Source organism: Aegilops tauschii, chromosome 7 (genome assembly GCF_002575655.3).
Source record: "Aegilops tauschii subsp. strangulata cultivar AL8/78 chromosome 7, Aet v6.0, whole genome shotgun sequence".
Lineage (NCBI taxonomy): Eukaryota > Viridiplantae > Streptophyta > Magnoliopsida > Poales > Poaceae > Aegilops > Aegilops tauschii.
Window position 1 is genome coordinate 475,931,553 of NC_053041.3, and position 12,361 is coordinate 475,943,913.

The 12,361-nt window shown below is 42.6% G+C and overlaps 1 protein-coding gene across 1 annotated transcript; it reads left to right on the forward strand.

Moving 5' to 3' along the window:
* The first annotated feature begins 6,951 nt into the window (after nt 1-6,951).
* LOC109753114 (protein NDL1) lies at nt 6,952-11,462 on the forward strand. Its single transcript, XM_020312040.4, has 11 exons — nt 6,952-7,239; nt 9,256-9,355; nt 9,505-9,602; nt 9,735-9,823; nt 9,907-9,967; nt 10,042-10,128; nt 10,241-10,318; nt 10,414-10,470; nt 10,564-10,619; nt 10,707-10,842; nt 10,928-11,462. Exons 1-11 carry the CDS (start codon nt 7,177-7,179, stop codon nt 11,147-11,149), a joined length of 1,047 nt encoding a protein of 348 aa, XP_020167629.1. The 5' UTR covers nt 6,952-7,176; the 3' UTR covers nt 11,150-11,462.
* The last annotated feature ends 899 nt before the right edge of the window (nt 11,463-12,361 follow it).

Consider the following 12,361-nt stretch of genomic DNA (forward strand, 5'->3'; position numbering starts at 1 on the left):
CAAGCCGACCATGGGTTGAATTTTGGGGCGACACGCTCTACGGCGTAGATGTCCCTTAATGCGCGTTTGCGCTCCCTCTTGGGGATGTGGGTGACATATATCATGTTCACCATTTTCACCTCGGGGGGAAATTCTTCTGTCCCCCAGCGTTCGGAGGGCGAGGCTCATCATCGTCCTCGCTTTGAGGTCCTTTCCCCTTATGTTGGTATTTAATTTACCGACCTATTTAAAAACCCAGCAGTTTCTATTGGTGTGGTTGGCAGGCTTGTCAGGGGTGCCATGAATCTGGCAAGGCCTATCTAGTATTTTGTCAAAATTGGATGGACTGTCCCTATTTCCTTTGAACGGCTTCTTCCGTTGACCGGGTTTAGAGCCACTGTATCCGGCATTTACTATCGTATCCTCTGTTTCTTCGTTGTTGTTTCGACGCTTGTTTTTGCTGCGTCGTGGCCATCCCTGGCCTCAGAGGTGCAGGGGTCGCTGGTACTGTTACTTATACGAGCCAACCAGCTATCTTCGCCCGCACATAAGCGGGTCATAAGTGCAGTAAGAGCTGCCATAGTCTTCGGCTTTTCCTGACCAAGGTGTCGGGCGAGCCATTCGTCATGGACGTTGTGCTTAAATGCCGCTAAGGCTTTGGTCTCTGGACAGTCAAAGATTTGGTTCTTTTTAATTAAGAACCGATTCCAAAGTTTGCGGGTTGACTCTCCAGGTTGCTGGACTATGTGACTCATGTTATCAGCGTCCGGTGGCCAGACATAAGTGCCCTGAAAGTTGTCCCGAAAAGCGTCCTCTAGGTCTTCCCAAATTCCAATGGAGTTCTCTGGGAGGCTGTTCAACCAGTGCCGTGCTGGTCCTTTCAGCTTTAGAGGGAGGTATTTAATGGCATGGAGATCATCTCCGCGAGCCATGTGAATGTGGAGAAGAAAATCTTGAATCCATACAACGGGATATGTCGTTCCATTGTATTGCTCGATGTTTATGGGTTTAAACCCTTCCGGAAATTGGTGCTGCATTGCCTCATTGGTAAAGCACATGGGGTGCGCGGCACCTCTATACCGGGTGACATCGCGATGGAGTTCGGATGACATCTGTGTTCGGGGCTGACCCCTGATTTGATTATGTTTGTCGTGCCAGGCCTGATGGCCGTCATCTCGTGCTGGAGCACGTCCTTTTGTTCCATAGATTGATCTGGTCCTGACGTAGGTCGTACGTGTAGCCCGGAGCCGCTGTCTCCTTGTCACTACGGTGAGGGGGCGCGGGCTGGTGTTCGGCATAATTAGCCATTTTGTCCCGTCCACGTGGTGCTCGGGTTGGTTGATCAGCATGATTGTATTTTGACGGTATTGGCTCAAAGGCCTCGTCGTCGAATTGTGGCAGTAGCCTGCGTTTGGGGTAACTTTTTGTTTGGCGCTCAAAGCCATATCCTTCTTCGGCGGCCAGGACCTTGGTCCATCTGTCATTGAGCGTATCCTGTTCGGCTTGGATCTGCTGCTGTTTCTTTTTCAGGCTCCGTGCGGTGGCGATGAGCTGTCGCTTGAAGAGTTCTTGTTCAAGGGGTTCCTCTGGGATGATGAAATCTTCGTTACCGAGGCTAACATCCTCTTCGGAGACAAGTAAGTAGTTGCTATCTTCCGAATCCTCGTGATTGGCAAGTTCGTCGGGGTTGACTTGAGTCTCTTCCCTCTCATCCCGCTCGAACGCAGGCTCGACGAGGTGGTCAGAGTCTTCGGCGTTGTCCGGAGTGTCATTACCTCCGGTGCCGGTGTTGCTTCCCCTTCCCCGACGCGATCGTGAGCGGCGCCGCTGACGCCGGCGCTTTGGTGGTCCATCGACAGGCTTATCCTCATCTGGGTCTTGAGTGCCATCGTCGTCCTTCTTCTCAGGTGTGTCCACCATGTATACATCGTAAGTAGAAGTGGCCGTCCAACGCCCCGTGATGGGCGGGTTTTGACCTGGTTCGGCCTCGACATGTGACAGTAGGGGCAGCGAGGCACGTATTGTATTGTTGCCATTGAGGATAAAAAGATGGGGTTTACATCATATTGCTTGAGTTTATTCCTCTACATCATGTCATCTTAAAGCGTTACTCTGTTCTTCATGAACTTAATACTCTAGATGCAGGCAAGAGTCAGTCGATGTGTGGAGTAATAGTAGTAGATGCAGGCAGGAGTCGGTCTACTTGACACGGACGTGATGCCTATATTTCATAATCATTGCCTTGGATATCATCATAACTTTGCGCTTTTCTATCAATTGCTCGACAATAATTTGTTCACCCACCACATTATTTGCTATCTTGAGAGAAGCCTCTAGTGAAACCTATGGCTCTCGGGTCTATTTTCCATCATATAAGTTTCCGATCTACTATTTTGCAATCTTTTACTTTCCGATCTATAAACCAAAAAACCAAAAAATATTTACTTTATCTTTTGTTTAGTTTTATCTATCTCTATCAGATCTCACTTTTGCAAGTGACCGTGAAGGGATTGACAACCCCTTTATCGCGTTGGGTGCAAGTGTTTGATTGTTTGTGCAGGTATTGGTGATTTGTGCGTTGTCTCCTACTAGATTGATACCTTGGTTTTCTAACCGAGGGAAATACTTATCTCTACTTTGTTGCATCACCCTTTCCTCTTCAAGGGAAAAATCAACGCAAACTCAAGAAGTGGCACCTACACATAATCTTCCATTTAACTAGGCGATATTTCTTTTTGTTGTCAGTAGAATTCTAATAAAGCCCACTGTGATGTTTATCAAACCCAACATGGGCCCATTCAGAGGGAGGATAAAAACCTATCAAAAACATGGGAAGGAAGATAGTCATGCATTAATGAGGCACACCTTGCCAGCAGAGGAATCACAACTATATCTAGAAGGAGGAATCATGGCCCAAAGTTTTGGAGACCCATAGGTAGGCACACACATGTGTAGACACTTGTGATGATGCGCCTGGAAGCTATTGGAGCCTGGCGCAACGAGATCTTATGATTATCACGTACATTCAGTATGGCATGAATACACACTGGTTTTACAAAACAAATCCTAATTCTTTATGATGGATATATCATTTTATCATTTCCTCGATACTACTAAGAGTCATACTCATGTTTAGTAAAGAACGATGCATACTAGCTCACATAGAGATGGTGAAAAATGATGCATTTTTAGTAAAGAACTAAAAGCGCAATCCATGGATGGTATGAATACACATTTATGGCTATTTTCTCTTTTGTTTTACCATGGTATGATGTATATAATAAATAGTTGAGCAACCCCTTGTTTTAAAAAGAGAACAAAGAACTAACAACACAAAGGTTAAAACCATAAAATGAACAAATTTAAAGTACACAAAATGCAATAACTTCAAAGTTGCTTCCTAGTGAACAAATTATTACTTTTCAACAAACATATATGATAATGATAGTGTTGCATTAAAGATAGTACAACCCGGTATAAATTAAAAAAACAAGAATTTAAGCTCCTTTGTGTTTGATTGAAACCCTTTCACACGCTTGAATTTTCTAACAATAACTTAACACACATATTCGTTGGCGCCAAAAAGAAAATTCCAGAGCACCTTATAGGAACTCTAGTGAATTCTCAAAACATCAACGTATCTACTTTAACAAAAAATATCAGGAGTTTCCAGGAAAAAAACTCAATGTAGGCACTGCTTTGTTACCTCAATAATATTTTTTTCTTCCAAAAAGAAGGTGTCAACTTATGTAGGTCAGTTCTGAGATCTTGGGGGCCTAGGGCGAAATTAAAACTGGGGGCCCTTAGTATAAAAAATATAGTAATAATAATGAATATATGAAGTGTTACCAATAATCACTTAAAATGCATCAAAAACAATATATAGATGAAATAATTGTACATGTTACCTTTAAAAAATAATTCTTTCATGCGAAGTCACTTATGATGGGGTTGATGTCAATCTCATCCGATAATTTCTTTTCATGCATCATGTTATCAAACCATTTAAATTGCCTTGAGTCATCGTTGATCTCAAATTGTTATTCAATACTTTTAACTCTGAAAAACTTATTTCAACCAATGCCACCGTTAATGTGCTGTAAATATGATGGTAAGCAATAGATGAGATCAAAGATTGATCGATGCGAGCTATGCACCTTGTATGTGACAGATAAATTACTTACTCAGTACTCCCTCCATCCCACAATATAAAGGCATTTTTACACCAGTGTAGTGTAAAAACGCTCTTATATTATGGGACGGAGGGAGTATACCTTGGATGATCAGATCGGCTATGGTGGTAGGGTGTTGATCAATGACCCAATGACATGATATGGTCTCGTCTGAAAATAGGCAGGCGAACCGGTGATGTGTATGTGTGCATGTACAGCGCCCGAAGCGTGGGGAGCAAAGCGGCACAGTGTCTCGCCATCGGGGACCCCGGAAACAGAAAACAGGGAGATGATGAACCGGTGACTGGGATTAGGAAGGGAATTAGGAGGAAGGTGCGGTATGGGTTGTTTGTGTTATCATGAAAAGGACGACGTAGGATATGGGATTGCTATGTGATGGAATAGGAAGAATAACGCTACATTTCCTTTTTTTCAGTACATGAAGAATCGCTAGTTCGCCATAGGTTATGAGTCCATGCGCTACCTCCCTCGGCCATGGCTTGTAGGCTACCCGTGCGTACATACCCTGGGGAGGGCCCCCTGAATTTTGGGGGCCTGGTGCGGCCCCCCTTCCCCCCTTAGTGCCGGGCCTGAACTTATGCATCTTAGGACGTACACGACCATCATTTATTAGTTCAGGGCTAGACAACGAGCTTAAAGCACCTTACAAACATAGTTGTAGGACCGATTAAGTATGTCTAGAGGGGGGGTGAATAAACTACTAAGCTAAATGGGAGTATTTTCCAGAATTTTAGTTTCCTTGGCAATTTTAAGATTTTCTATGGTAGTCTATCAAGCACCCTACACATGGAAGTCTACAATAGTATATGAAGCGGAAAGTAAAGGCATGCATGTGTAAGTAAGAGATAGTGTTGGAGATATGCAAACATGAGGTGGCTAGGTGAAGATTTTTTTCCGTGGTTCGGAGAGTTGGTGTTATATATATCCTACTCCACAATGATGGAGGTTTTGATCCACAAAGAATTCCATGATGGACACTCATCGATGAAGGAATAACCAACCTATGCCATCATCAAGGCGTACACCCACGGAGGACTAGCCTCACTTGAGCTAGATCTTCATGAGTTAGGCGATCTCTGGGCCCTTACGAACTTCTTGAGTTTTTCACAAGGTTGAAGACTCCCAAGCACCTAGCCGATCTAGGAGGCGCACACCCTACAAAAGTAATAAGACTAAGCCTGCTTACTGATGAATCCCTTGCACTTGTGCTTGAAAAGTTAGTCTCCTCAACACTCAACTCTCTCAAGATTTGGCTTTTGGATTAGACAAGTAGGAGTGGAAAAACAAATAGGGAATATAGGTTGGAGTAAAAATCCCTTTGAAATCAACACAGGGAGGTGGAGTTCTCTCTCAGAGCATAGGACATGAGTGAGTTTGCATCAAGTGAACTAATGGGGTAGGTGGCGATATATATAGGCTGAACCTCCAATCATTACACACACTTTAACACAACTCGGAAGCTTCAAAGTGATAAACTATGAGTGACGAAGCAATACTAAAGATGACAACTTTCAAATGACTTGGACGGTCTGAAGGGGTAGCATTCAGAGGTTCTGAGGTGACTATCATAGCTATGGCACAGTCTCGGTAACCACGTCGAAAATTCCATGGTGTGTGTGTGGGGGGGGGAGGGGTTGAAAATTCGAAGAGGGCAGTAGAAGGTTTGCCACATACTTTGGCGGGTTTGAGTGGATGACTTGGCAACTCCGAAGTGCTAGGGTATCCAGTGGCTATATCTGGGTGAGCTGCTCGACGGTTCCGACTGGATGAGCTTGACAACTTCAAGGTGTGAAAGATGGGTATATATAATGAAGAAAAATGAAGGCTTTTGAGGGCATTTGAAGTCTGATCCTTAAGCACTAAGAGAAATAAACAAATCACATCATCCTCATCCCCTTTTCATAGTATCAACATGTCTATGAACTCAATGTGGTCTTGGATCACTAAAATAAAAATGCAGAATCCTTGGCTTGGCCAACACTTTTCTTCTTAATAATTTGTGGGGGTCACCTTTCATGTCATTTGTTGCAACCTAAGGGAAATTTCTTGAGATAAGGTAGTAAACGCATTAGTCCATTGAGATATGTTGACATTAATTATGAAAATCCACCAAGGGGATTAGATGCCCTTTCAATAGTACATGAGATGGTCAACAAAAGTTCATTCTATCAGAAGAAGAAAAAACACAGATACACACACCTATGACTAAATCGCTATCTCTCGCATCAAACACCTTCAAAAAGAGAGTGCATGCTTACGCTAACATCATCAAGTCCAGCTCCAAAGTAACTCTTGGTAAACTTGATCTTACTATTTCTGACCCTCTTGTGTTGTGCACATAAACAACGTTGCAACTCCATTTTTACGACATACTAGCACGCCGGTGCGTTGCTATGAAACAACAAAAATGATTAATTGTATTGGATTAGTAGTGTAGTATATAACAACCAATGGACATGCAACATTTCAGAGAAGAACTCCAAATTAGTAGAGGTTAATTCAAACTTTTGAGTTTCATAATTCAACAATATTTTAAATCTTTTCATAAAATAGAAACAACATTTTATACCTATAGTTCTTTAATTTTTAAATTCAAACAAGGTAGCAACAAATGAGACTGACCACCCGCAGACACCCACTGGACCGTAGTCCCCCGTGAGTCTTTGCTTGAGGCCTTGACCTGCCGTCTTTTTAGCATTTAGCCGTTTTTTTTATAATTAGAAAAGAAACTGCCTAGTTATACTACTCCTATAATAACCTGGACCGATCTGTAATAACGGGGAAGCTCCAGGGTGCGGAGCATAGTACAGGTAGAACTGCGCCGCTTGGTTTATAGCGGCAGGCCAAGAACTCCAAGAAGCGCAGGTGGGGAAGGAGAAGCAGCGGCGGAAGCGGGACAGTTTCGAGAGAGAAAGAGAGGGGGCGGTGGGTGGGAGCGAGAGGTTGGGAAGTGGGGGAGGTCCAGTTCCTCTTTTTCGGCGGGGGAGGTTTGTCTGCCGCCGGGATGGGCGACTCTGGCGGCTCCGTCGTGTCTATTGACGTCGAGCGCATCTCCTTCGGCGGGAAGGTCCGTGCCCCCCTGCTACCTCTATCTTTCTTCCTCGAATCCGCAAATTTCGTGCCGGCGCAGTTAATTTCCGCTAGTATCGCGGCGATTTGGTTGGCGGCATTGGAGCTGCTTGGGAGGAGGATTGAAAGGTATGGGCGCCTGGAGATGCGGCCTCGGTGGTGATATTGGAGTTTAGCTGGGTTCATATGGTTTGATTTCGATTGGAGTAGTTGTATGCGTTGGATTGTTTGGAGGCCCAAAGGGAAAGGGCTTCTCTGGAGTCTTTTCCTCCCCAAAGATTTTGTTACTGTACCTTATATCTCGAATTTCACTAAGTTCTCCTGAAGTTGTGTTGGTCTCAGAATTAATCCTTGGCTGCTTGTAGATTTTTGGTTCTTAGGGCTATTTGCTCTGTTTGTTTTACTGGTTTCTTGTTCAGAATTTTCTTCTATCCTAATTTGAATCGTAAATCATGGTTAGGCGGTTCCCTTGCTTATTGGTTCATGGGAATTTCTTTTTGTTGTTAGTCCAATTGGAGTTTGCTCTGCTCCTTTCACATCGACTAGCTAGCCATCTGCGTCCTGTAGTATCAAAGTGGTATTATTTTAGGGTGCCTTCTGTGGCTGCTGGCCTCTACCTACCTTCGTCCATGCGGATTCTTTTGTGGTCCTCGTTCTGTATGTGGCAGCGTGCTGATTAATTTAACTAATCAAATCAATCGCTACTTTGTTGTGCTTATCGCTTGATCAGAAAAGAAACCATGAAGATTCGATTTTGACGCTTTTGGGTTGTGGCTTGCGTGTCCTAACTGCCCTTTTTCCTATGAAGTTTTCCTCAATTCTGCCATATCACTTTGCTTAGTTGGGCTGTCAAGCACAAGTGTCCTTATCAAATCCCCGCTTGCTGTTTCAAACCATTTAAACTCTTTCAATATGTGAAATTGAAATGAGGTGCCTGGTCAAACTTAAGTTCATCCTTGTGGGTGTTGTCATAGTTCTGATGATCAGTGGGCAGTGGCCAGTGGATTGTAATTTAGTTAAATGTTATTCTTTCATATGACTATGGTACAAACCGTTCATCCTTAAGTTTCTTATATGTTTGCGCATGAAGAATTTTCTACAAAATCAGCAAACAGTTGTGGAAGAAACGAGTTTACTGTAGACGAACAAGTATGTCTAGCAGACAAGGCTGTAGTTTATTATTTTATTTTGTATGGTTTACAAGAATTCTGCACCGTATTTGAAGTTCTTTATATCCATTATAAGATTGATGAGTGTCTTATAAAAAATAGTTGTACTTGTAAGGCCAAAGGATTAGTGGACTAATTCCTAAACTTGTTGCATTGTACAACAAGAAAAGGCCAATGGTCTGGAAATTCAGATCGAATGTGCAGGTTTACCTTGTCAATTTTGTTTGGCTTTCTTATTAAAATTTGGTAATGCAGCTTGAAGCCTCCTTCTGACAAAGTTGCTGTCACACACATTCTTCCTGTGATAGAACAGAACAGCTCATTTGATTGCCTAGCGTATGGTCTTTCTGACAACTATGCTTTAAGCTATTTGCTTGCCAAATGGTAGAGGAATCACTTCTGTTTGGTTCTTGTCCTCTGCTTCCTCTTATTTTCCTTGAGCCTAAGAGATGGTCTAGGAATAATCACTTTAGCACCACACATCGTCATGACTAATGGTGCTGTTGTTATTTTTTCTTATTAGCACCTTGCCAACTCAGTTTTAGTATAACATGCAGCAACAGAGAACTTCCAATCGTGATTTCATAATCTTTGCTTCAATTTGGGGAAATTTCTTGCTTCAAGCATCTATTGGGTTAGATTTTCAGTCACAATAAAGAAATCCATCATATCCTACTTGCCAAAAATAGGCAGGTTCACTGTTTTCATGGTTTTCTTTAGTCCAAACTAAAGCATGGAGTATTTTACTATCTTTATGCTGAGCATAGTTATGCAGTAATCATTTATCAAATGTTCTTGTCATCTTGATCCATGTTTGCATAACACCTTGTGTCCTGCTTTTTCAGGAACATCATATAGAAACAAAACATGGACCTGTATCTGTTGCTGTGTATGGTGACCATGATAAGCATGCCCTTATTACTTATCCAGATGTTGCTTTGAACCGTAAGTTTCACTATTACAACTGAATGGATAGTGTCTGTAACTGCTTTAAATGTGCACCTGTGCAGCGTACTGTCTATGGCTCTATCCACTACACTGTATTATATAAGAATTTCACAATACAGAGGCTTATGTTTATTATTGTTGATCAGATATGTCTTGCTTCCAAGGACTACTATTCTGCCCAGAGGCTGCCTCACTGCTGCTCCATAATTTTTGCATTTACCATATAAGCCCCCCTGGACATGAGGTTTTTTTTAGCAGACTTTGTTCTTACAATGAAGTTTTAGCCCTTTGCATTTATCTTGCTATGATGCATCAGCAAATTTTCTAACTATTTTGTAATACTCATGCTTTATTGTCCTTTACAACAATTGTGCAGTTAGGAGCCACTCCGATTTTACCAAACAGTCCTGTGGCATCAGTTGATGAGTTAGCGGATCAGGTTGCAGAAGTACTTGATTTCTTTGGGTACATATTCTCAGATGTTTTTTTGGTGATATTCAGATTTTTTTCTCACCTTCTTTGAACTAATGGCTTTATGGCTTTTCCAGATTGGGTTCTGTTATGTGCTTAGGTGTCAGTGCTGGTGCATACATTCTTACTCTCTTCGCAGTATGTGTTTCTTTAGAAGTAATCTATTTTCTTCTGGTTGCACTACTAATAGTTATCTCCACCGTTTGTTGCAGACAAAGTATAGGGAGCGTGTGCTCGGTCTTATCCTCGTTTCACCTCTATGTAGAACTCCCTCATGGACTGAGTGGTTTTATAATAAGGTAGCCATTCAATATATATCCTCTAGTACTATATTTTGTCTTACATGATAATAAAGTCTATGGTTAAATTCATCTTAATAATATGGTTGTACTGAGAAATTCATTTTCCCAGGTGATGTCGAATTTGTTGTATTATTACGGGATGTGTGACATGGTGAAGGACTGTTTGTTGCAGCGTTACTTTGGCAAGGTAATAAGTTAAGATTAGTGTATGACATGTCATTTATTTTTTATTTTGTAGACCATGTGATATTGAACAGTCCTGTTTGAACTTCTAATCCACAGAGAGTGCGAGGAGGCTCTGCTGTACCAGAATCTGATATTATGCAGGCGTGTAGAAGTGTATGTACTTTGCAATTCTTTTTATCCTTCATCATCCACTATTATGTCTCTGTAATTTTATCTTGCTGATATAGTCTGTCTTAATTCATGAAGTTCCTAGATCAACGGCAAAGCATGAATATATGGCGGTTTATCCAAACAATCAATCAGTACGTACCCTTTTCTCGTTCAATTCCTGTATGATCAACTAGTACCTGAGCTGATGGAATCAAAATGTACGTTGTGCTGCATTGCAGGAGACATGACTTGACAGAAAGCCTGAAGCAGCTGCAGTGCAGAACTCTGATATTTGTCGGTGAGAACTCGCAGTTCCACACTGAAGCTGTTCACATGACTGCAAAGCTTGATAAGAGATACAGTGCCCTCGTTGAGGTATCTATTATTTACCTGATAATCTTGTATTCAAAAGTTAATCCTTTTTTTGTTTGAAAGTACCGATTTCTGGTGTTTTTCACAGGTGCAAGCATGTGGGTCCGTCGTGACGGAGGAGCAGCCGCACGCGATGCTGATACCAATGGAGTACTTCCTCATGGGATACGGCCTGTTCAGGCCGAGCCATGTAAGCTCCAGCCCTCGCAGCCCTTTGAACCCGTTCTGCATATCGCCGGAGCTCCTCTCGCCCGAGAGCATGGGTGTGAAGCTGAAGCCGATCAAGACGCGGGCCAATCTCAGAGTGTAGGTACATATATGGAAGAAGAAAAGGTTGGAGGTGTGAGGGGCTTTAGGCTAACCCGGCGATCGGCGATACTGATGGTATGTCTGCCTTGATTTTGGCGTTGAAATGGGGAGAGATGTTGTAACTGTGATGTAGATATAGAGAAGAGTTTTAGGGTGGTGAGGTTGGTTGGTTGGTTGGTTGGTGGTGGGTTCTATTCCATTGATTCGTGGTAGTATTAAACAGTTGTAAATGGTCACAGATTGTTTGTCAAAGCAAAAGGAATAATGATAATAATAAAGGGAGGCTGGTGAGATGCTGTCCGATTAGGTGCGCACACTGGTACCCTTGGTTTCCTTTTATGAGCTAGACTGGTGAACCATTGTTGTCTCCTGAAGCAAAGTGTTATATATTCGACCATCGTTGTCTTCTGAAGCAAACTTTTTTTTTTCAAGAAAATTTCCTATCTATTCATCCTCAATCATGGCAGTATAACGAATACCAGAAATAATAGAAATTACATCCAGATCCGTAGACCACCTAACGACGACTACCAGCATTGAAGCAAGCCGAAGGCGCGTCGCTGTCATCGCCGGAGTCCGGCACAGTTTGTTATAGTAGACAGTTGGAAAATCGTCGTGCTAAGGCCCCGTAGGACCAGCGCATCAGAACAGCAACTGCCGTAGATGAAGAATAGCGCATCAGAACAGTAACTGCCGTAGATGAAGAATAGCGTAGATCAGAAAGATCCAATCCAAAGACACATGAACGTAGACGAACAACACCGAGATCCGAGCAAATCCATCAAAGATAGATCTGTCGAAGACACACCTCCACACGCCCACCGACAGCTAGGCGGGGAGACCTTTATTCCATCTTCAAGGAGCCGCCGCCGTCTCGTCTTATTGAGCAGGACAGAAACCCAGAATCGGTACGTAGCAGGAACAGGTTATTGTTGTCGTCGTCTTCTGAAGCAAACTTGCATCAAGGCCAGGGCCCAGCGCGACCCGAATTCTTGTGGCCAGGACCAAGTTATCAGTTGTGGACTGTCAAGATTTGCCCCAAGCTCGACTTAAGTAACTAATAATTTTCATCCAGAAATTTGCAAATTTAAAAGGATTTTAATCAAATTTACAGAATACTAGCTAAATAACGCACGGGAAAATTAATTTAGATTAAAGTGTCATCCTAATTTACCTCGCAAAAAAAAGTGTCATCCTAATTTAAAGATATATC

Bases quoted from the DNA above. Each gene is read 5' to 3' on its own strand.
- LOC109753114 (XM_020312040.4), top strand. From the start codon at position 7,177: ATGGGCGACTCTGGCGGCTCCGTCGTGTCTATTGACGTCGAGCGCATC. The intron at 9,968-10,041 runs GTATGTGTTTCT...CGTTTGTTGCAG, and splicing joins ACATTCTTACTCTCTTCGCA to ACAAAGTATAGGGAGCGTGT. The intron at 10,620-10,706 runs GTACGTACCCTT...GCTGCATTGCAG, and splicing joins TTTATCCAAACAATCAATCA to GAGACATGACTTGACAGAAA.